The sequence below is a fragment of the Saccoglossus kowalevskii genome, chromosome 21 (genome assembly GCF_978046115.1).
Source record: "Saccoglossus kowalevskii chromosome 21, keSacKowa6.1, whole genome shotgun sequence".
Classification (NCBI taxonomy): domain Eukaryota; kingdom Metazoa; phylum Hemichordata; class Enteropneusta; family Harrimaniidae; genus Saccoglossus; species Saccoglossus kowalevskii.
The window spans coordinates 3,187,155-3,213,739 of record NC_140661.1 but is presented as its reverse complement, the minus strand read 5'-3'; the positions used below and the strand labels follow the sequence as shown (position 1 = coordinate 3,213,739).

Here is a 26,585-nt window from a genome sequence, read left to right as displayed (position 1 = left end):
ACAATCCAGGAATGAGAAGCTTGAATAAAATCATAAAAATACTGCATATTATCAGAATGACCTACTAGGTTTTGAAAGTTGTAGCATTCACACTTTTGACATTTAATCTGTAGTAAGTCTTACACCTACCTTAATACCTGGTGTCTCTAATAGTAAAACTATTTGCGTGTTTGTGTAGTGTAATGGTTCTGTGTTGTAATGATGCATCAATGCATGCAAGTACTTTATATAAAGTGACACTTCTTTGACTGGCTATATTTATTACATTTTAGTTTAATGCCAGTTTCAGTGAGTATGTTTATTTTTATAAACCACCGCTGCTTTGTGCTGGGTGTTTTTATTACGGGTGTCCTATTGTATATTGCCATCATCCAAATATGGTCGTAGATGTAACCATTTTATATAGTGGTAATTAAAAATTAAAAACCAACTTGTGTGTGTACTCTTGTTTTTTTTATAAATTATAAATGTTCTTTTATCTGTTCCATTAATCCCACATCCCTTTCACCCCTGGTCTCCAATACTGTACTGGTAAACTCAAAATTGGACAATTCCATTGTTTTGAAATACAGGGGTGAAAGGGTGACTGCGCTCAGATAGCCTACAGGTGTTGTCTGGCTCGCTAATAGCAAATGGCATGTACATGGTTTTATCACTAATCTTGTCTTCATCTCTTCTCACTGCATCTTTCCTTCATCTTTATGTGAGATGCATGGCTTTTTAGCTGAAAGTCGGAAATGAGTTTGATTTTTAAAAAATTAAAAATAAATGCAAAGCAGCATAAGAATCAAGTTGAGACTAATTTGGCATCCATGCACAGTGATCAACACCATTGTTGCTTCTTTTTCTTTTTACAGAATTGCAGAGACAGATTATTAATATGAGGGTAAATGGTCACCACTTTTCTCTCTCGTTATAACCTACACTCCACTGTAGGCAAAAATACTCATAACTCTTTTTCTGTCATGTTGCTGTATTTTGTGTAAAAAGCTAACTGTCATTTGTTGTCATTATTTTACTTTCATTTATTTTCTTCTCTGCCTAATATTACCCTTGGTTTACACCCTATCCTCCTTCATGCCTGTCACAGATGTGTGTTGGTTTTTTCATTTCTCCACAGATGCCTGTGGGACCAGGCCTATAAGTGGTACTAGGTTGCACTATACTGTAGTATCCATTATCCATCCATTAATTAATATATGCTTCAGAAATCATCTGATTCTTGTTTATTTTTTGAACTAATTGTATTGTTCATGTGATGGTTTTTCAGGTCGCACTGAACCGATACCAATTATCATCAAGGAAGATGTCATGGGTATGGGACGTATGGAGATGGAGGTATGTCAAGTTTGCATTGCTCTACAGTGTAAATCTTGTACTACAATTGAACTTGTTAACATTTGACTCTATTAATAAAGACTCTATTACACACAGAAATGAATCAAAATATAGTGTTTTGTCTAGTTTTTAAAATCATACTAACAGAAGGAGCCACAATGCTATTGTTTTAGCTTTACCCTATGAATGTTTGTTCACAAACATTGGTTCTTAATAGCTCTTGGCACCTTCTTACAATGGGTTCCGCTAATTTTGAGCATTCGGTAATATTCAGAGCATGTTCGGTAGCAGGATAGACGAACTGCGCATGCACAAGATTGAAAATGACATCTAGTTACAATTATGACTGGATGTATTGTAGTGATAAATGCATAGTGACCTAGGGGGTCAGGTTTCAGTCAGTTTAACTTGCAAACGCTGTAACATCCAGATTTAATGTTTGGCCAAGTTAGTAAAAATTAAAACGTCTTTCAACTCCGTTTTGCTGACAATACAACTTTAAATAAAACAGTTTGAAATAGGAGCATGCCAACTGATGTAAAAAGTTGTTCTCAAAATATTACAGGGACGTGTAAGCGCCCATGATTGTATTCTGCTTTATTTTGAAAACAACGTTTTATTTGTTAACATTTCATTTTGGAATTTCAGATCCAACCATTCTATAATTACCTGCTACATCACTTTTACATTGCCATGCTTATTTCATACAGACAGCAATGCATCATGTGTCTAATGTCTCAGAAACACAAACATGCCTGGATGGTGGCAGGCTATGCTGTTCACACATAATTACCAGTCAGCTGACATTATACATGAATATGTGAACACCATTTGTGATGACTGGCTACATCAAAGACACATATTGTCATAGGAATAATTTTATAAACGCTTTAGGGTTCCCTCTTTTCAATCAATTTGTAAATAAGAAATTATTGTATACCCATAACTACACATAGTTTTGTAAACATACTGTATACATGTATCGCTTAATTTTCACTGGTAGGAATGTTTCTCAGTAGCATTGATCAGAGTTGCGTCATTGTCAGTAGTCAAAATGTTTTGGTGTTGAAATATTGTTGCAATGTGTTAAAGTAGTAAACTTCCCTGAGAATCGTAAGAAATCGCTGATAAACCACAATAAAGTAATATAGTTGGGTTGAAAAGACCTATATTGCCTGTAAATGTTCACCACATTTGATCATATTGTGAACTGTTCTATTTTTAGCAAGATCTCGTAATCATTGCTGCTATCAGATGATTTTATGGCACAATTACACTAAAGTCACTGACAGTCCATGTCATATGACCCCAGAGGAATTTTTACTGCTATATAATTTAAAGATTTACACTGGCTTGGGAAATTGAATCTGTTTATGATATTGTCTTTACTGAACCAGTAAGGAGTTTAGCTTCAACTTGTAGTGATAGAATAATAAATATACCACATTGAAGGCTATGTTTGTAATTAAACAGCTGTTGTCTTGTGTGTAATTCTCAGAAATGGTGATTTAATAGCATCTGAAAAGCTAAGTGCTGTCAATACTTTTTGCAATTTGAATGAATTTGATAATTGGCAGTTCTGATTGGAAATCTGATTGGAAATATTTTATGATTCACTCTTTGATATATGTTACATGTAAAAATAGGCTATTCTGAAGAAATTGAAATTGGTTAATTATGAAAAAGATAATTATTGTTTAGTTAAATACTCCTTAGATTTGGTGTCTTGTATTAATCATGTTCCAAGGCCACTGAGAACATTTAAAGAGGTGTTCAAATTCTGGAGGTCTATAGCAAGTGTAAAATGGAGGATCTACAATAAGTATTTGGTTTTGCTGGTTTACACAGGGATGCATACTTAATGGCTAGATGGCATTTATCCATCCATCAAGTACCAACTCACTTGACATAGATTGCTATCTAATAAATGCTTGTTAACTCTAGGATTCTATTTTCAGATTCACTATCTCTCTAGGGATTATTCTGAGCCCCATCTGTTGGGAAAGACACACATTGAATTTTCAATAATTCTGTATGCTAACTCGCTAGCTGCCTAACTATTATTAATTATTAAAAGGTCATACATCCTGGAGTTTTCTGAGGACACAAATTCACTGTAAATGATAATTTCTTAAATATTTATTGCAAAAATTTGAATTTACTCCAATTTACTGTTCATAAATGGTGATCATTTAATATGTAAATGACTACAGAGTATTGAATACATGCTCACAAATTATTAGTCTATTTCAGGCTTTAGTTTGTGCCTTTTTAAAACTGAGAAATGAATATAATATCTAATTTGTTATCCTACATTATCAAATTTATTAACCTTGTGTAGTTAATTACATCCTCTATAGTAGTATACCTCTGTGTTGGTGAACATGTCACCGGGCATTTATTAACCTTGTGTAGTTAATTACATCCTCTATAGTAGTATACCTCTGTGTTGGTCACCGGGCATTTAGCTGACTGTTAACAATTTACTGTTAAATGAACAGTTTTCCCTGGTTTACTGGTTTGTTTGGGGGAACTACAACAACTTTAAGTTTTTTGACTACCCAATTCACAAACAGTGCTGTGATGTGATGTGTTTCCATCCCCAATCAAGGTAACAAACTGACAATTGTATTCACGTGACAGTGCTACAAAACTAATTTAGACAACAGTTCATTAAATGTGTTGCTTGGTAACTAACAAAATCATTTAGCGGTGAGTGTTTACATTATAGTATATCAGTTAGCGATTACATATTGCCATTAAATTATCATCGGACCTACACTATTATAATATTAACAGTATATGCCAGTCTGCTTAAACCTAGCTACGATCCTAGTAGTTTCCCTTTGCAATAACTATGTGCATACCACATGCATATTAATTGCCCAATGAACATATATATACGTGACAATAACGTAAATGTGAATGGTAAGATAAAATTAAATTTGCTTGTAATAGACCTGTAACAGGTCACCAGAATTTATTTTACAAACCACATCACACATGTACATCAAGAACATCACACAGAATAGAGGGCGCAAAATTGATTATTGCGTGGTAATTTGATTACAGCCTTGACTGACACATGGGTTTAATGTCAAGCTGACTAAACATGGGTTTAATGTCAAGCTGACTAAACATGGGCTTGTATTTCTCTCCAAGTAATGAGATAAATGTTAATACTCTTGAATTTGTCTTTAGTTCTAATCTTGGACAAGTATCTCTAGAAAAAACAGGCATATGAATGTCAGGAATTCTCTTCTCATGGAAGATTCCCATTCCTAATCTGCATGAATTTGTTTGATACCGTATTTGCTCGATTAGTAGCACATGTGCTTTTGTAAATTATAGAAGTGTGCTACGGAAAAATTAAGTCATACTTTCAGCATGCAATAAATTTTGTTTGTTTTGTTAATGTGATGCATAATATAGTAAAATAAGATCCTTGACTCAGCTACCATTCAAAATTTTGCTTCATGCGAGTGTGTTTAGTACCGGTAGTATTCTGTTCAATCGTGTGAAGGTTGTTTAATACTGAACTCGTTCTGTCAATTATGAAGTTAACACAGAGCAGTTATATTTGAGGCGGTATTACATGTTGGAGGAGATGCTGGGGGATTATATCCATGTTTATGAACATCTTAACATCAACTTTTACTGGGTCTATATTTCAAATTTGTGTAGTTCAATAATATTGATTATATTGTACATGGAGTGCAGCCAGTCTTGTCTTGAGTAGGTAAAAGCTTTTTTGGTATAAGACTGATTGGTATAAGACTGCGAGTTGGTAAAAGCTTTTTTGGTATAAGAAAGATTGGTATAAGACTGTGATACTATAATCTTGTTTACATGTCTGACAAACGGGCTGAATCTACATGTACCAAAACGCTTATGTAAACTGTTGGGACCCATTCGGCATGTGCTTGAAAAAAACTTGCTCTAAATTCGGCATGTGCTGAGATTGACTGCCTGAATGCTCAGCATGAACCAAAATCACGCCCTCAGCAATGAAGTTAAGAGAATATATACTGATTTATATGACATTGTGATGGAGGGAAGTGCTACTAGTTTATCGAGAAAGATATGGTCAGATGCTGGAATAAGAATCCTTGTTGAGGGAAATTTTGTTGCGCATTGACTGCTCAACAGATTTTAGCACAAACTGAGTGGCCCCAAAATGGGTCTCAATGTGGGCCTCGATTAACATGAAGGCAATTGCTGTAACAAACATCAGGGATTAAAAATATTCTACTTGTGCCAAGATCCAGTAACATTAAGTCAGTTTTTATAAGTGGGCTAATCCAGCATTTACACTTATTCAGACTTATTCCCCTGCTATTAGTTCTTCTGCTGTTTGTCCATCCCTAAACTTATGCTCCAGACCAACCTGCAGACTTGGTCAACACCGAGTTTGTCTGTTCACATATGTTTTTTGGTCTCCAGTTCGGACAAAGTCAGAAAACAGGGACTTATAATTCGGTGTCTGTGCGTCCGTCCGAAGTCATATCTCAGAATCCCTTGGACCGATTCTGTTCATTCTTAGCATGTGCCTAGTACTTTATGTGGGACATATGCACATGTAGTGGTTTAGCGATTCGATTCAAAATGGCCGACTGGCAGCCATCTTGTTTTTTGAAAATGTTGTATTTTGGACATGCTTTGTCAGTTGTCATTCAAACTTGGTACATAGATTATACATGTTAGGATACATGTCCATGACAATTTATTTTGCAATTGGATCAAAGATGGTCGACTGGCAGGCATCTTGTTTTTGTTTTTTTATGCGGTATCTTGGACGTGCTCTGTCAGTTTTCATTCAAATTTGGCACATACATGTACTTTATACATGTTAGGATGCATGTCCATGACAATTTGTTTCAAAATCTGGTCAAGGATGGCCGATTGACAGCCATCTGACTTTTTGGCCTACTATATTTCCACAATTTATGTACCATTTTCATTCGTATTTGGCACATACATCATACATATCAGTGTGTTTCATAATCAGATCAAAGATGGCTGAATAACGGCTGTTTTTATTTTGGCCATATTACTATGACACGAAACACGTGTTTTGATGTAAATAAACAATCTGTTGTATACGCCACTTGGAACTCAAGTTTCAAGGACACGCTCGCGACAACCCCTCCGCTTTAATATGACGAACATAAAGAGAACTTAACGGGGACTGTGTCATTTTCAATGACTTGTTTTAAAGAAGGTTTGTTTGAAATTTACTCTGGATTGAACCCCACGTTTAGCTAAACATGTTAACACCTAATATATATGTAGTGTGTTTTGATATTCTTGTAGATTATGCCCATGATGTTCTGACTACTTGAAACTTCTCACTTAAGCTCTCAGAAAATAAAACTGGCATGGAAGAACCAAATGAAGGCATGAACCTCAAAATTTAGATTCCTCTGTGAAAATGAAGCATAGAAAATACTGTAGACACAATTGTAGATACCCAATTGCCATAGTAAATTTATCCACATAAGTGAGTTTGAGACAAGTCTGCTAACTTGATTACAAAGAGTGCCTTCAGTCAATTTGCTTCTATGCAACAGTAGAAACCCAACTTGTGCAAAGTACCTTTTGCACATTGTGATTCCAGATAGACTGCGGCATCTATAGTAATTGTGTAAAGTCTTTTTAAGAAAATTGTTGCTGATTCAATTAGATGTGAAAGTGTATCAAGGGTAGAGTGCTATTGTAAAGTATTGTTTTAACAAATTGATGAATCTCCACTATCTGTTATGCTATATACTGTAAATGCAATGATTATTCACTGGCTTTTATTTTCGCTAATAAGTAAAATCAACTATTAAAATTAAATCTACCTGAACATGTAAAATAAAATAAAATAATCATAATTGTTTACTTGACAAATTCGTGAAATTAAACGTTAGTGAAACTATATGGTTTTTCAGTGGTCTTGATATTATATCATTCATTCACTAAATAAACAATATCCCTGATTCAGTGGTCAGAGTGTTGGCGTAGACTGGTGATGAGTAGGAAAAATGTTACTACATGTATTTGTTTTTATAAATGTTGAAAACCTACCATTGTATACTCAACAAATGGTAAATGTTCTAATGCTGATCTCTTGCGTACTTCTCACAATTAGTTAGTCAGATTTATGACTCAGATTTGATTAATATGTTTTGGTTAAACAACCTGATAAGGAGAGCTAATGGTATCACTGATTATGCTATTCCCCAGACATATGTTGAAACAGTGGTTATTTTTGGTGTTATTGCCTTTTCCTCCATCTATTGTGAACCTCTTTAACCCCATTGACCTTTACAAAATCAAAGGTTAGAATTGTTTTGCTAGTCTGAAAACGTGAGGTGGTCTTGGCCTTTGCACCACAAGTTTCCTCTATTCCTCACAAATTCACAAAATAGAAAATAGACAAATTGTTTTAGTACATGTATGAACCAAAAATTTACTCAAATTTTGTCTACATTAAAAGCTAGGGTTTATTTCCAGAAATATTGAAAAATATAAGAAAAAAAAATGCAGAAAATGTGCGCGAGATGGTCTGTTGGTGATGTTAACTATTGAAAGTACATTGGTTATAACTAATGGTTGGCAACATAATATATTGCTTGTCATAGTTACAATTATATGAGATGAGCTGTTGCCATCCAAGACCAGAATGCTGTTTGAATGATGTATGGAATGGTGAATTGTTTTTCAATAATGTGGTTCTTTATTTGAATTAAGCTGTATTCTGTACAACTGCCAAGTGCATACAATTTATCATCTTGACTGCTATAAACATTTCATTCCATACCTTATCACACGAATTAAGAGCCATGATTTGATCTTATGATTAAAGCATGTGTACTATTTTTGCTTTCAAAGCTTGAACAAGCGGAAGAAGCCACTGAGAAAAGAAAACAATTGGAAATTGAGAAGGAGGAGACTGAAGAGTTGAGACAGAAATACAAGGTAACCATGGTTACAGTACTATCACACTACGCACAGCATACAGTTTTTAATTCAAACTACATGTATAAGTAACATGAGAGCTCAGTCTGATGTGTGGCTTGTTGGCTAGCTATCCACCCATAGTTAGGGAGATTGTGGATTTAACTCCTATGGTCGGCTACACATTTTGCCTTAGTGTATGTTTTCTGTCAACCAATTATAAAACACATTACATCATTAGACAAGACCAGAATATAAATTATAAAAATCCTGCTAAATTTAAAATAAACCTGTACCAGTGATGATGTAATAATGTGAAAAATCTTAAGATTTGGAGATGAATTAGAAACCAAATACATTAATCAATAAAACTTGACTGAAAATAGAACAAATTATGATGGTTCTGACTTGATAACATTTATAAGATAACACATTACATTTAAATCATCAATTGTTAGCCAGACAGACAGTAGTGATTCCATCATGGCCAATCATAGGCCTTCAGTAGACATTTATAAACGTATTTACGCCATTTTAACTACATCTCCAATTAAAGCACATTGCCATCTTCCTAACCTCCATTCACAAAAGACAAATAAAGCTGACTCATCTGTTCAAATGTTGAAAAGTGTTCTGTAATATGAATACTAGTATGCTGAAATGTATGAAACTGAAAAATCAAACATGTGTATAGCGGCCACCAAAGGAATTTCTTTAAAATTATCTTCATAGACGTACATTTTGTATTTGTCCTGTAAATAATTAGATGGTATTGTTGTACCAAAAACATGTTTCAATTTGAGTTGTTCAAAATCAAAGAAAGTTTGACCTGAGAAAATTAAATATTGTTTATAATCAGAATGGTAATATTATTTGGGTCTCTAATCATTTATTTTTACATTGACTTGACCAAATAAAGATTAAACATTTTGGTTTTGTGCATTATGCAATGGGACGGTGGTCTATATATAGAGGTGGGTGTTACGCAGGTGTGACTATAATTACAATTTGGGGTAATACACAAGTAGTGTATGTTTTAGTATGTGCAGTGTATAATAACATCTGCATGTTATGTTACTTATGGATTGATTGATTGATTGATAAAGAAGTTCCCTTTGTAGCTTTGTCCAAAGTTTTAGTATTGGTATAGCTGTTATTGTTCAGTCAAGGCTTGTTTCAGTTTCAAAATAAGCAGTATAATTCTCTTCAGCAATGTGTTACAAGAAGGCTTAATTAATTCAATATTCATTAATGCTTTTTCCAGCTCCTTTAACTGTTTTATGTGTATTTTATGGCCTTTTACTTACTGTGATGGAAAATTAATGAGAACAAGTAGCCATGGTTGCCATATGGTCGCATTGTCTTTTAATTGCAGGTATACATTTATGGTGTTTTCATCAAAAGCAAAACCAAGTTAGCTTTTCCGTGGTGTATATTAAACTACCATTTGTGAGCCATGTTCTATCTATTGTACTTTGACAGGACAATGTGGAACGAGAGAAAGCTATTGATGAAGCGCTAGCAGACCTTAAGGCCAATTTTTATTGTGATCTTTGTGACAAGCAATATTATAAACACACAGAGTTTGATAATCATATCAATTCCTACGATCATGCACATAAACAGGTGAGTACATTGAACTAGAAACATTGGTATGGGGTAAACTGCCAGTTTCACCACCAGTTCCCTCTTTTTATCACAAATTCACAAGTCAGTTTATAATCTGCACTATTCATCAGAAGATTGGATAAAAATAGCAAAATTGTTTGAGTAAAGCTGAAAATTGACCAAAATTTTGTATGTTGGCTCCAAAATTAGGGTTTATTTCCAGAAATATTGAAGAATACAAGAAAAAAGTGCAGAAAAATTTGAGCGAGAAAGTCTGGTGGTGAAAAGAGCCTTAAAATATGTGATCTTGTGATTAGTGTTGGCAATGTTTGGGGATAGTGATGTAGGTGTGTGACGAAGCTTCCTGTACAAAACCTTGTAATCAACTGAAAATGAAGGCCATACTATAGATATACTGATTTAAAAAAAAAAATATTTCAGAATATTTCTTTATGTCAGTATCATTGTCTAAAAGAACCTAAACAATGCTTAATCCAGACATGCTTATTGGGGGGGGGGGCGCTATTCAGATTGATCACCACATTTATTGGATATTCATCTACATATCACCTTAGTTTATTTCTTTATTTTGAGAGACAACTTATAATTATATATACTAACAAAACCAGAAAACAAATATGATGTAGAACAATTAAATTTGTCACTGATCATTAATTATTATGTGATTAAGCTTGCTAAACGCTGACTGAATCCAGACTGTCGGATCATATTAATTGAGTATCATTTTGTAAATTTTAATGATCATATATTTGAGTGTAAGACAAATACTAGATATTCTTTAAACACATTAATCTTAATCTCAGAACATGTAACCTTAAGTATTGTCATTTTGCCATCATTTTTGGAACATTTAAATTTTTCCTGATGAACGTGAATGAGTGAACTGTTTTGAAAAGTGAGCTGTTATCACCATGAAAAGTGTGAAATACTTGCTCAATATATTTTCAAAACTTAACTTTTTCACAATATCAATAAATCGCTGCCATGTAGTTCCGTAAAAAACTCGATTAATTCGCGGTAGTAAAAATAATTATTTTTTCAAGTGCACGAATTAATAGCGTCAAAACGGAAATTATTGGTTTTTGGTGCGCGAATCAAGAGTACTTTTTGATCAATTCAAAAAGGAGCTGTTTTCATAAATTTATTAGTGATTTGTTTTGTTTTCCAATGAACACGATTACAGGACGTTTTTTTACTGCCTCTGAGATTCGTGGCTAGCGACATTCATGGCGTATAGTCGGGCAGAGAACACGCACTGCGTCAAGGACCATGCACCATGTTACACTTGAAATGAAACGGTGAAATGGCAAAGGTCACTCTGTACACAAACAAACAATGAACACGTGGCTACAAAGTAGCCATCTAGCTGCACTGCCTTTTTTTATTACCTTGCCCGTACCATCAAAGATGGAAGGGGAAAAGTATATTAAGGGAAAGATTTTGTTCGGCGTTGTCGTTGTAGTTGTTGTCGTTGTCGTTAATAATTGTTATTGTGTGCAATAATAACTTTACTAATTCTATTCCAAACTTCATCAAACTTGGTCACCTTATTTATCAGTATAATGTCTTCCCTGAGTTTGAACAACAGATGTCCTGTATGAAAATATCATGCAAAAATTGAGAAAATCTGATAAAATATTTTGACTGATCACTGGTGATACACATCAAAGGTCACTGATCTCAGTGGAAATATGCATTGTTGTATGTGTTCAATGAAGCAAATGATATATCTTGTAATAATATCCTTGGTAATGTATCCCAGAATTTCATACTGGGTTTCAAAACCAACTCATGGAGAGATTGCACAGTCTGATACACATTTGCAAACCTACCAATAAAATCTTTACAGAAAACAAGATGTCAGAAAATCAATATAAGCACTCCTATGAACTGGATGCCAAACTTTGATCAAGATCTGAAGCTAATAGAAAATATGTTTAGTTCAAAGTTATAAAATCAAAAACAATACATAAAAAATACATAAAAAGCAAAACATTTCATCCACATTTTAAAAAGAAAATTGTTCTAAAATATATGTATTCTGTATTTGACAAACAGTTCATTCGACAAATGAAAACTCGCAGGAATATGTTTCAGCTATTAGAACAGAATGATAGAGTTTTCATAATACTAGTTTAAAAACGCACTTCGAAGATTGCAGTGTTTGAAGATGTAGATTCTCAGGAGGCAACAGTACTGTTGACTTCTCTCTCCACTGGACACAACTAACTATTTAAGTTGATTTGCATACAAAGCAGAGCTTGCAACATGATAGCTATTCGTAATCGATGTGCTGACCGATGGATATTTATCGACCAAGTAATAATCTTGCCCAACATCTGTAGTGTCGTGGGGGAATGATTTTTTTTCACGTCAAATCTTTACCGAACGTAAACTGCTTGCTAACTGAAAGGCTGTGATGACGGAGATCATCTGCGATTGCGGCGACACCAAGTACTGATAACATAAAATTATATGTATATTTTTAATGTCTTCATGCAATATATTCTGAGTTATCCACTTTATTCTGGCCCGCGAATTAATAGGACACAATTTTAAACATGTTTTTGAATGCTGCGAATTAAAAGGATACATTTAAAAATTAGCGTTCAAAAATAAAATGGGTACGCGAACGAACTGATAGAGACCGCGAATTAATCGAGTTTTTATGGTATTCACAATTGCCGATATTTGGTGGAAATTATTAATACTTTTGGCTATAACTTTAAAGGAAGTATTTTTAATGTCAACTTGTGCATGAAAAAAACATGGCTGATATCATTTTGCAGCACATGTTTGTGTGCTGATAACATTCACTTATGATAAAACTAAGTTGAATTTTTAATCCATTTTTGTAACACCTCACAAACATAATATTCACCTGTGAAACAATATGACTGGATTGCATTACTGTTGATTGTTTTGTGTTTTTATTTGAAACATGTTACCAACAAACATTGTGTATTACTGTAAAATCTGTATTAAAATCCGCGGCTTCTATTAGAGCATCCACACACATGAGAAATGATGAATTTTTTTGTTCTTAATTATTCAAATGGAATTGGTGTGACTTCTATTAGGGGATGTGGCTTCTCATACAGATTTTACATAAAAATCACTGAGTATCACAAGAGGTATTTTTGGATGATGACAAATACTATAATGGAGAAGTTATTTGCATAAAATATGCAGTGCTTATAAAAGTTTATGTAGTCATGCTCTTTATCAAACATTGAATTGTTCTGCTGAATTGCAGCGTTTAAAAGAACTTAAACAGCGTGAATTTGGACGGACAGTAAGTTCTAAGTGGAAGAAGGAAGAAAAGAAGAGAGAGAAAGAACTAAAACGCCTTCATGAACTTGCAGATCTCAGAGCACAAGCAGCAGGTACCAGGTAGGCATCTTACTGTCAGGCAAACTATGAATGAATTTGGTTCCGGCCAAATATACACTCTGCAGTTTAAATGGAGTATACTCCATATCTCCCCAACATTGAACACATAGTGTAGAATCTGTTCTCAAAAACCTTTACCATATACCTAGCATTAGCACTGACTGAACACAAGAATGAGTGTGCACCAAGACTACACCATCTTTACTAGCACATTGCACATACACATTGACTACATCATAGCTTTGAATCTGTTCCCAAGACATTTACTCAAACTCAGCATTAAAGGTGCTCATCTTATCCTAACTCCTATGTATTAACATAACAGCTCCATTGGATATACTGGTACATTCCTTTGGTTCATCCGCTTGATTCCTGTACCCCATTTCTTGAGAAAAAAAACATTTTTCTGACCACCATCAAACTGGCCATTTATATTGTTTTGGATTTTTGTTGTATAATTTCAATTTTGGGTTGATGTTTGAAGTGTCCAAAAAACAAAACAAAATTCTTTTCTTTTATCATTTGGGCTATTTCTGACCACCTCATATTTATTTTTGGCTGTTCAAAATTAAAATTTAAAATTGTCAGGCTGATTTTTATAGTACATCTCAATTCCATGTTTGATTCCTAATGTCCAAATTCTCTTTGTTAACAGGAATGATGAAATGGGACAGGGAAACAAATTTAAAACTAGTTTCAAGAGTGGCTGTACCAAAGATGGTGAGGAACCAGCAAGTGTACCTCCTGCAGTCAGCTCAGAAGAAATTTCAGAACCAGATTCAGTCCCATCACAAAGCACTACTGATGACATCAAAGAATCACCTGTGAAAGCCACTCAAGACCTAGATGAGGATGGTCAGAATAAAGGCTTAGTGTCATTCAGTATTGCCAAGAAATCTAGTAACAAACTGCCTGCAAAGTCTCCATTGAGACACCAACCTGGTGAAATCAAAGAAGCTATAGAGAATGTGAATAATAATTCAGATGACGACATCCCAGTGACAGTGATTGAGAATAAAACAAGGAAGGATGAAGTTAATGTTGAAAAGACTCATGATGGAGAAGTGTATTCACGTACACCTCTTGAACATTTCAAGGTCAAACCAAAATTGCCTTTCTTGGTTTTTGTGAAATATAAAGATGATCACATTCCTGTCAACGATAAATCATCTGAAAGTGTCTGTCTGAACAACAAACATTGTGAAAACCATCCAAATTCTATGCCGTCTTCATCTAATGCAGATTTACAAAGTTCTGAGAAGTCGAATGAGAAAATTAATTCATGTGATACCCTTGAAAAAAGCCCAACACCTGAGAAAACTGGTAATAAACAACGTTTGGAGAAATCTGAGAAGAGTCACAAAGAGTCAAAAAGAAAAAGTAGCAATAAAAAAGTTGATAGTGTGATTTTAAAGAAAGATAATGGTCCTGAAGTTAAAGCTGAGACCAGTGAAGAAAAGAAAACCAGTGCAAAAGTTAAAGGAATTGTTGAGACCAGTGATGAAAAAAAATTGAATCGTAAAAATACAAGTGCAAAAGATAAAGGAATAGTTGAGATTAGTGAAGAAAAGAAAGGAAATCCTTCAAATCAAAGTGCAAAAGATAAAGAAAAACAAGAAAAGGAAACAAATGCTACAAATGTGAAAGTTAAAAGAATAGTTGAGACAAGTGAAGAAAAGAAAGGAAGTCGTGCACATCCAATTGTAAAGGATAAAAACAAACTAGACAGAAAAAGAAATCCTACGAATGTTAAAATGCCAGTTGAGATCAGTGAAGAAAAGAAAGGAAGTCCTGCAAATACAAGTGCAAAAGTTAATGAAGAGAAGAAAGGAGATCGAACAATTCCATGTGCAAAGGATAAAGACAAACTGGAAAGAAAAAGAAATCATACAAATGTGAAAGTTAAAGGAGCAGTTGAAACCAGTGAAGAAAAGAAAAGTCATACAAATACGAGTGCAAAAGTTAATGAAGAAAAGAAGGGGAATCGTACAAATACGAGTGCAAAAGTTATTGAAGAAAAGAAAGGAAGTCATACAAATACGAGTGCAAAAGTTAATGAAGAAAAGAAAGGAAGTCATACAAATACAAGTGCAAAAGTTAATGAAGAAAAGAAGGGGAATCGTACAAATCCAAGCTTGAAAGTTAAAGACAAAATAGAAACAAAAGAAAAGATCACAAATCCTGCAAATGCAAAAGTTGAAGGACCAGTTGAGACTAGTGAAGAAAAGAAAAAGAATCGTACGAATCCAAGTGCAAAAGATGACAACAAACTAGAAGTTGAAGGGGTAGTCGTGAACAATGAAGAAAATCCTACAATTAAAAATGAGGATAAAGCTGATTGTACAAATAATTCCAAATCCAAAAACTCTTATTCAGACACTGTTATATCAAGTATGTTTGTTTCTGTGCTGAGTCGAGATGAGCAGACATCACTACAGTGGCCAATTGAAATGATACATCACACCAAGACAGAGCCTTCATTAGCATATAGTTGTAACCCACTGTATTTTGAATTCAAAAAACTGGCACCAAGTTCTAAAGTGGAATCTGAGCAAAATGTACAAAAGGAGGAAACTAAGACCAAGGAAGAGGATTCTGAACCAAAGAAAGTTGTTGATACAGATGAGGTGAAAGAAGTACAACAAAACAAATCTACAACTGAAGAGACAGTTCAGAATGATGTCACACAACCCAAAGAAGGGGAGAAATCTGTTTTAACCATTGAAAAAGATGTTAGTGAGAGTGAACAACCTGTCAAAGACAAGGAAAAAAGTAAGAAGGCCAAAAAAGCTAAAAAGAAGAAAAAGAAAAAGAAATCGGGGAAAGGTGAAGTTAAAGTGGATGGAGCAGAAGAACCAAAAACATCAAAACATAAGAAAAGTAAACGTAAACATTCAGAAAAGGATAAACATGCAGAAGTGGATGGAGAACATCATTTGAGTTCCAAATCAAAATCAAAACGTAAAAAGGAGAAGAAGAAACATAAAGATAAACGTAAGGATGACAAATCAAGTGATGAGTATAGTAGTTATGATGATGAGGCAGAACATTATAAACATTCTGATCTTAAATCTTCTTCCAAACGTAAATATCATGATAGCTCCAGCGATTATAGTGATAGAGAGGATGATAAAAGAGACAGCAAGCGACATCGTAAACATAGATATGATGACTATTCAGATGAGAGTTATGACAGTACTGATCATGAACGCTCCAACCACAAACGATCTCATGACAGATACAGTGATGATAGTGATTCAGATTACCACAGGAGTAGCCATAGGTCAGATAAGAAGCGTTCTAGTCGGAGTCATCACCATCACAGTAGTGACTATGACACTGATGATAGTTATTATGATAGGCACAGTAGCAGAAGACATGAAAAAAGACGATATCGGGATGATGATGACTCTGATAAAGAAAGAAGTAAACGTAGTCGTCAAAGAAGTTACAGTGCAGATTCTGATTACTCTCGCTCTTCGAGGCACAGAAGGCATTCTCGTTCCTATACACGTAGTAGAAGTCGTGATCGCAGTGCATCCACTTACAAACGTTCTGAGAGAAGCCATGATAAGAAAGATTACAAAGATAATAAGCAAAATGATAAAATCAAAGGAAGTGGTCGATGGGACGTATCCAAATCTCACACTGGAAACCGTAAAACAAGTCCTACAAGATCATCGTCAAGTAAGAATCTTTCAAATACGAAAATCACCAGTGCGGTTGAGAGTCCAATTCTATTAGAATGTGTGCGTGTAGAAAACTTACAGGCTCAGCAAGTGAAAAGACTGCTTGAGCGGGTTCAGCAAAGAAAACAACAGTATAAAGCAGAAGCTGAGAAGGCTGCTGAAGACAGCCATGTAAAGTCTGCAATTGCTAGATTGAAGGCTGGGATTAAACTGAAGGACCCTCCTGTTGGGTATTATGGCCCTAAATTACCCCCGGAGCTACACCGGCCACCTGTGCTCCCACTCATTGGGAAGTTACCAACAGGGAGAAAAGGCATTGTGATGAAAACTTTGAGAGATGAACCAGTGCGGATAGATATTGGGAAACCTGAGACTGTAACCCAGTCTAAGGATCTCAGTCCTGTTGATTCTGAACCGAAAAAGAAGGCTTTGTCGGAGAATATAACAGATGATAAAAGTAAAGATTCCAATGACAAAAGCCCTGATACAAAATTGCCATCTCCAAAAGATGATACCAGTGAAGAAAATGTTTCAAAAGAAAAACTTGTTATTGCTCCAAAGGCTACAGAACCCAAAGTAACAGTACTAACTAAACAACAAAGTCAACAGATGCAACAGCAACGGCAACAGAAACTTGAGCAACAGCGAAAGCAGGAAGACGAGAAAAACAAAGCAAAAGCATCATCCCCTTCTCCTGCAAAACCAATTATACCACCTGAAGAGATGGAAAAATACAGGAAGTTGCAAGAGCAAGCACAACTTCATATCAAACACCAACAACAACAGCAGCAGTTACAAATACATCATCAACAGCTACAGCAGCATCAGCAACATCAACAACAACAATTACATCAACAGCAGATGCAACAGCAACAACAGCAAGAACAAATGCATCATCAGCAACAGCAACAACTGCAACAGCAACAACAACTGCAACAGCAACAACAACAACAACAAGGATTACATCCTGTGCCTCTGCAAGCACAAGGACCTGGTATTCCAGCTCATCATCCACAGTCTCAGTTACAACCACCACAGCATCATCCGGGTGCCCCTCACCCCCATGCTGCACCACATCAACTACCACATCCAGCTATGCATGTTGCAGTCTCGCATCCTGGGCAACAACCTCATCCACAGAGTCCTACTCCAGCTCCAACACAAGGTCCTGTACCACTTCAACCAGGTGCACCTCAGCGGTTGCCTGTTGGTAATCCAGTTCCGGTATCCATTGCTGCTGCACAGCAAGCTGCGGCTCACCATCAAGCAGCAGCCGCTCAGCAAGCTGCTGCACAGCAACAAGCAGTAGCAGCAGCTCAACACCAGGCAGCTATGCAACAACAAATCATGACTCCACAGCAAGCTGTTGTCCACCAACAAGCTGTGGCACACCAACAAGCTGTAGCACACCAACAAGTTATGGTTCATCAACAAGCTATGGTGCATCAACAAGCTATTGCACAACAGCAAGCTATTGCACAGCAACAAGCTATTGCACAACAGCAAGCTATTGCACAGCAACAAGCAGCAGCTCAACAAGGAGCACAGCACCCAGTAGCGCAGTCGGCTGCTCAACAGGCTGCAGTACATCAGGCAGCAGCAGCACAGCAACAACAAGCAGCTGCACAACAACAACAACAACAACAACAAGCACACCAAGCAGCAATAGCAGCTGCTGCCGGAGCCCCACCACCACCTCCACCGCCATTGTCTCCTGCAGGTCAGGGGCAAGGACCTCAACCACAACCTCATGCAGCTCATCATCAACAACCAATTCCGATACCAGTTTCAATGACTCCACACTCTGTTGGTGCAACTCCAATACTTCAGTATGCATCTATGCATGGACATATGCCTATACAGATGTCGCCCACTGCATCAGCAATTGCAGCAGCACAACATAATGCTCACCAGTTACAGTTGCAAGCTGCTGCAGCAGCAGGTCATCCTATAAGCCATATTCCTGCTGGAGCATTACCATTACATGGGCCAATATCAATACATGGTCACATGCCAATTCATTTACCTGGTGGAGCTTTCTCCGCACAACATTTACTTCATCAACAGTTAGGGCACCCACATGCAATACCAATAGGATATCATCCACATCGGACACCGATTATGTTATCACCTTTTTCTCATCCACTTTTACATTTTAAAACTGCACCAATTAGAACAAAATATACTGCAGCTTACTTGAGGAATGCTGCAGTTGTACCTGCAACTGCAATCGTCGCAACCACAACAACAGCTGTCACTACAACTACAACCTCAACCTCAGCTGCAGTCAGTTCTACAACTTCAACAGCAGCAAAAATAGATTCTGAAACAAAGACTTCAGATAGTGCAACTTCTTCAGCGAGTAAAGTTCCATTGCCTTCGCCTGGAACATGACAATGATCCATAATTGTGGAAGGGTTATTATGCAATGACAAAGTGTGCTATTTGAGGTGTGATACATCATTGACTTGTAGTCTGACTTCAATGATGATCAGTTTAGTATATGTGAAAGCTACATTCAAATTGGAATAGTGCACAGCTATTTTAGCTGTGTTATTTTTATTTAATCAAGAGTGTTCTTTTACATGATTGTGGGGTTTTGAGGTGGTATTGCAAAGCCTCGGTACATGGGATGCTTGAAAGTACATCATTTTGGTTTGTTAGAGAGATACGTTTATTCAAACAGATGTGGAGGTATATCAAGTTATTTCTATTCATGTGCCGTTCCTTTTCAAGAGAGTTCCATACAGGTTCCAAATTACAAAACATGTTATACTTGATTAATTTCTCAACTGAAATTCGTAAAGTTTTGTCTAGAAAATTAAAGCATTCCATGCTTGGGAGATTGTGAGCCACATGGTAAACATAATATCACTATACTTCAGTTGATATTTTTCCCCTGCTGTGTCTCGTAGTGTAAATTGACATCTTTCATATACTGTAAAATACTTTATTTTCACTTGCAATTTATTTTCGCTGAAGGAATGATACAATGAAAATAAAAACCAGCAAATAAACCTTTTTCCCCCATACTTTACATTCAACTCGTCAAAAATCAGTCAAAATAAACTCCATACAAAACACCTAAAGTCTTTTCGGTAGAAATTAATTCCAGCTAAAATAAAGTATTTTACAGTATGTAATCAATATCCAGTTGTATGAAATTTAATTTGTTTCAATCTGGAATGAATGCTGCATAATTTTTTCGTTGAATTTAGTCGCCTTGAGATTTTCCATAACATTTACTACTCTTAGTAATATAATTAAATCTGTTCTTTGTTTTAGCATTTGTGCTTCACCTTAAACCTGTGCTGTGTTAGAAGGGCAGTATGGGTAAATGAATATAAGAATGGCCCAACTATGGTAATTTGTTGTGGTTTTCTGGACTTCAAGAAAAAACTTTATTTCTTATATTTATTGACAATATGAAGTGTCTGTATACTCCATTAATATAATTATATTGGCCTAAAACAATTCAATTGTGAACATTATTTTAAAATTATTGATTTTTATTACATAAATACACATTTAGATGTATTTAATGCAAATTTAATTTATGTTATATTATAATGTACATGTTTTTGTATATTACTTTTTATTTTTGCAAGATTTGAAACATTTACCCTAAATGAACATAAGACTAATTACTAACACAGTGGACACTAATATAATGAACACTAACATAGTGGACACTAACATAGTGGACACTAACATAGTGGACACTAACACAGTGGACACTAACACAGTGGACACTTACACAGTGGACACTAATATAATGAACACTAACATGGTAAACATTAACTGTAATTTGATGCATTGTAGAGTATAAAACGTAATCTTTCATCAAAAAGAATTAAGGCAGTGTTGTTGCAGAAAGATTTCTCTTAGTTTGTCTTCAACAAATTGGTCAGGGATGTTACACCCTTGCCAAAAAATCATTATCTTATCAGTCTTTCAGTGCATGCAAAAACAAGCCTCACAGATTTCTAACATCTTTATGGCTTTCTCTGCCTCGTAATATTTTTTAGTGCAGTTTAGTTTTTGGTTAGATTGTGGAAGGGAAAACAGTTACCGGTATGATGGATATGTTTAATTTAATAGGTGCCATCATTTTAGGTTAAAAACAAGTTTTAGGTGAATAAAAAGTTTGTAATCATGTTTTGTTGTGAAGTGCAGTTTAATAAAAGAATTTACTGTTTAGGAATGTGGAAAGTATACTATATGGATGAATTCACAGAAATTCACTCAGAAATTTGCCTTTCATTTTTTGCCTGATTATTTCTCCCTCCCCCCAATTTCTACATTTCCAATATTAGTCGTTCAGATTTGTTTTACAATCAAATTGAAACTGGGCATTGAGAATATAATCACTAGAATGTCTCGTTTTATAATATACCAAATTTACTGTATTAGTAGCACATGTACTTTGTAAATGACAGAGGTATCTTTTAATAGTCATATTTTAGCGATCCAGTGTATAATAAATGCAATTTTTTGGGTTTATGTGCACTTCTTATAGAGCACATACAGTAAATAGACTGTAAGTAAGTTGATGACAGAGAATTTACTATTGGACAGACAGGTAAATGCAGGGACCCATTTACAACTAGATTAACTTTGTTTTAGTATGCAGTACAATTATTACATGGTTGATTGTTAGGCTTTTTGCTTCATGATTCAGATATACCATCCTATGTTTAATATACATGTAGTAATAAATGAGAACCGAGAAGACAATTAGTGTCATAACTTTCGAATCTTTATGTACAATGCAAGCTTTAAAAATTGTAATTTTCAACGTTATTTGCTTGTAAAGTGTTTTTTCACTTACTGCCATATTTTTTTTTTTTCAAAATGAAAATATTGTACATTCTACAGTGTTGATAATGTTTTGGATTGTTTGATTAGTATTTCATTTTCAATAAACCATTGCAATTTGAATTCATTGATTTGTGTGTGTTTTTTAAAACATTTCTTATACAATGAACTTGGACTATATAGTTCTTCAAAGTAGTTATCAGATTAACATTAGGGTCAAAATCAAAATGCTTCCGCTAAAGCCTTTTCAAAATCGTACCTGTTACACCTTTGATGTTTTTTTGAAAAAAAAAACAAAACTTTTTATTGGGTTTAACTAATTAACTAAATAAATTTTTGAACAATATCCTAATATAATCAGGAAATAAAATATACCCACAAACCTGGCACTGTTTGTACTGTATGGCATGTTTACGTTTGTACCATAGAGGGCGCACTGGTACGTGATGTAGCTGGCGAAATTGCACTTATGGATAGTGGGAATGCATGGAGTACTTTTTCCAGTCTTGTACAATCATGAATATAGAATACAATTTTAGTGTTAATTTACAAGTTTGGCAAGATGTAAACAAAATTCTCGCCTAAAAGTTGACGACAGGGCATGTCTTAAAGCGGGAGGTGGTCACCTGCGCACACGCGGGAATCGAGTACCAAGACGATAACAACACACGCAAAGGCTTAGGCGCTTGTTTGTAAACAATGACGCGCTATGACCAAGTTGTGCAGGTGACGACTCCCCACGCTTTAAACGCAACGCAGCTTGGTATAACATCTCTGCCCGTGCCCCGCTTCAAGTTCGCATCTTGTTTCAAGTCGCATCAATTGAAAACTCTTTCAATCCAATCAAGCATTACAAGTCATGAGAAGAGAGCTAATCAAGTTGTGTTCGAGCATCATTTGATGCACTATTATTGCCAGCCCTGAGACATTGTGGAAGCACACAATTGAGCTACATCTTGTGGTTGCAGGTGGCCTTAATTTCTAAGATACCGGTTACACCAAAAGATTTTTGTCTGCCTCACAGTGATGGCTTACCTATTACAGTGTAATATCACAGTCGGAGTTAAACTAGGATGCATAGGATAAAGCCACCATACTACAATAAGCGCAGAAGATCTATCACTTGGTTAAAGAACACGCCACGTTTGCCACACACCAAGTTTGCATATTATTTTGACAGATTTATTATGAAAAAACAGTTAAAATTTGTAACACTTGCCTGCCCCTATGTATGTAATAAAAGAAAATCCGAGTCACTTTCGAGTTTTCAAAATAATGAAGTGGCACATCGTTCAAACTGTCAAAGACATTCCGTCATAATATATGACTTGTTAGACGCTTTTATAAGGAGACTATAGTTCCTGCACAGTCTTCTATCTTTGCACATTCAATCACTTCATAAACTATAGCTGAATAAACTGGCATCACAGTAAACTATGAAGACGATACTAAACAGATCAGTTGTATTGGTGCAGACCTTGCTCCGAAGGTGCGACCTTACTAGGGGGTCCGGGGGCATGCTCCCCCTGCAGGAAATGACTGCAGTTCAGTGATGTTATGTTGTGACAACTTGGTAGTGGTAAGTCATACCTTAGAAATGAGTATCCACAGAAACCGTCAGACCCAAAATGTTGACAACATTGCACCACCATATGCCAATTAATCCGCAAGTTTACCAGCTATATGCATGGGCATGCTTATGCAACTTACCTATAAGGAATTTTATCCCATTATTTCAGTAATGTAAAATAATTATATTATTGTAGACCTTGGGCGATTTTCAGAACAGTTTATAATGTCAGCGATTATTCTGTTCTGAGAATCTATATGGTATAGATTTAACTAATAATATCAGGCCATTATTTCAATGCTGACACCGTGGTGGCTAAGCCTATTACCAAGACGCTCACCATCTTATCAGAGATGGCCAATGCATGGAACACGTTGGACAATATTATCTCGTCAGAGATTGCCAATTAATGGGACAAGTGAGAATTATTAACTCACCAGAGGTGGCCAATGCATGGAACAACTGAGACAATATTCAGAGATGGCCAATTCATGGGAGACAAGTCGGGCAATATTATCTCACTAAAGATGGACAATGCATGGAACAAATGAGAAACATAATGCAAATGGGGATGGAGGATACATAGAAAAAACTAAATAGTATTATCTACATATGGTCAATAAACTGTATAAATGAGATAATATTATTTTTATAGGAACAAAACACGAGGAAAATGAGATACTGTAAAATGACTAATTTTCACTGGGTTTAACTTTCACTGATTTAGCATATCAGGCATATTCAATGGGTTTTAAATTCACGGTTTTATCATTCAGATAGTGTGTTCTATGCTAAATTTTACACATTCACTGGGTTTTAATTTAGCGCATTTTCCAGTCGGCGAAATAAGCAAAATTAAAACCTAGTGAATAATTAACCCTGCACAGTAATATTATCCACGTCGGGATGAACGATACTTGGCACAAGTGAAATAATATTATCTCAATGATTATGAAAAATGAAATGCGGCCGCTAAATATAGCCATATTGTATCGAAATGGTTTTTCAATCAACGTTAAAAGATATGTGCAATCCTGTTCTAAATTATTTTCATTGGTAGCATCTGATATAAGATATACATTTGGGTCATCATTTTGCTGAATTGAGGATTGTATTCTACCATATGAAAACCCGTGGATAACTGCCGGTGACAATTTTTTTAATAGCGTATACTAGTAGTTCAGAGGTTACTATTGGTGACATTGAGTATGCAGTGGGTGGGTGGCACATAGTTTCCAATATAACATACACAGAAGATTCATTAATAGGTAGCCTTATTGCGTCAGAATTGTTCTAAAAATGCAATACTTTTACCAATTTAACATTTTGCGGTCAATTATCAACCACTGAAAAGTGGGTTATAATGGCAGACAAGAAATACTATACCCTAATTTATATTTTTTAAACGCAAAATAATAATATTGTGGAATGTTTGTGTGTTCTGTTGTATCCACTCTGGTGCGTTGCCGCACACTCGTTGAATTCATGCGTTGGTTTATACCAATTAGTTAGTATATCGTAGTTGAATCATTTATTATAGTATTTAATTATGTCCAAATGGGACTACTATTGGATATTAATTTCATAAAATGTACGTCATATTTCGCAAAGTTTATCCTTTCATCATCATCATTAGCATTCAGAGAATAACTAAAACCTGAATGTTTGTGAAACTGGTTGAAATTATATCATTTCTTGATAAGTTCAAAGTCAAATTCTTAGGGAAAATTAAAAATTCCCTGCGTGTTTGATTTTGAAAAAAAAAATCTGTACAGAAAATACTAAACGGGGAATATAGCAAACTATAATTGAGAGACAATAAAATAAATTCGTAAAAAAATAAAACCATATTACGTTGCCGGGAAAGCAAACAAATTTACACCAACTATTTTTCTACGACCAGTAATTTTATTTTGTCATGTGTCATTCAGTTGTCTAAAATATTCCTTTAATTGGGCGTTTTGTCTGTTGAAATAGTTATGAATAAAATAACAAATAAAACAAAATCTTTGTGCGCCCAGCGTTTCCAATGCTAACTCCTAATTATGTTTGTTTGCTTGGAAATGCCGTTTTCATTACCATTCCTAATTGGAGTAAAGTATGGATTCATGTTTTATTTGTTTATAATGTAGCAATAGCACATGTTTATGTTTCGTAAAATATGGATTCATGTTTTATTTGTTTATAATGTAGCAATAGCACATGTTTATGTTTCGTAAAATATGGATTCATGTTTTATTTGTTTATAATGTAGCAATAGCACATGTTTATGTTTCGTAAAATATCGTATTACGTGCGTTGTAGACGTCGCATGGGACCCATATCGAACACGACGCTGAGCGACGATTGTTGTACGTTAATCTAGAGAAATAATTATTCAACTACCGGGGCTGAGTAACCAGCTTTATGTGGTTAACTATACCGTTTCACTTATGATTTACATGGGGTTATCCCCCATTCCGTTGTGATGTTGAATGTCGTCACAAATTCGCCGTTGTCTGGACCTCAAGAATTACCTTCGGGATAACATTCATTCCAATAGCTACACATAACACGATAGTTTCAATTCAATTTTCATCTACAACACGTGACACTATTAATAGCATATGATGTCACTTCTTGGGTTGTCATTTTAAATGAATTATGGACTTGTTATTATGATTCAAAATTTTTCGTTCACTCCGGATCTGCGATATCTCTGGGTTTCAAATAACTCTTAACATGGAGTAGCATCTCTTAGTACTCAGCCGACCAATATGACTTATCAGTCAACATTGACTCCACGGTTCCTGGTGTCGAGGGACTATGACTGACTCAAACCGTTTGAATACAATCTGATGACAGTGCATAAGTTTGTAAATGAATGGATACAAAGTATTTGAGGTATTCTAACCACAATAATTAGTTTACCCCAGAAACGCTGCAACAACAGCTACAAGAACAACGACGAGGAGAACAGACATTTTTTTCTTTTCGTCTATGATTCTGGCAAGGTACCCGAGGAATTACAAGTTATACAGCATCAGTTGACTACTTAACAACAAGCCGTTGTCAGGGACTCAACAACGAATAACATTTTCACATACATATAGCAAATTTAATTTTAGAATTTATCCAGAAATGTAAATATCTGGGCATATAGTTTGACCAGGAAATTAAAATCGACACCAATAAAAAATAAAATGTGTTGCAAAATATATGTAGTT

General features: G+C 35.2%; 1 protein-coding gene across 5 annotated transcripts in view; it reads left to right on the top strand.

Moving 5' to 3' along the window:
• The window catches only part of LOC100374723 (uncharacterized), a 59,404-nt gene extending 37,468 nt beyond the window's left edge, over positions 1-21,936 (top strand). For 3 of the 5 annotated variants that reach the window (XM_085494936.1, XM_085494935.1, XM_085494937.1), the window contains 5 exons: positions 1,271-1,338; positions 8,215-8,301; positions 9,763-9,906; positions 13,166-13,302; positions 13,958-21,936. In XM_085494936.1, coding sequence (XP_085351062.1) covers positions 1,271-1,338; positions 8,215-8,301; positions 9,763-9,906; positions 13,166-13,302; positions 13,958-19,385 — 5,864 coding nt within the window. In that variant the 3' untranslated portion in view covers positions 19,386-21,936. Of the gene's footprint in view, positions 1-857; positions 887-1,270; positions 1,339-8,214; positions 8,302-9,762; positions 9,907-13,165; positions 13,303-13,957 lie in introns of all 5 variants that reach the window. The other 2 variants (XM_085494939.1, XM_085494938.1) reach the window with 1 other exon arrangement.
• The last annotated feature ends 4,649 nt before the right edge of the window (positions 21,937-26,585 follow it).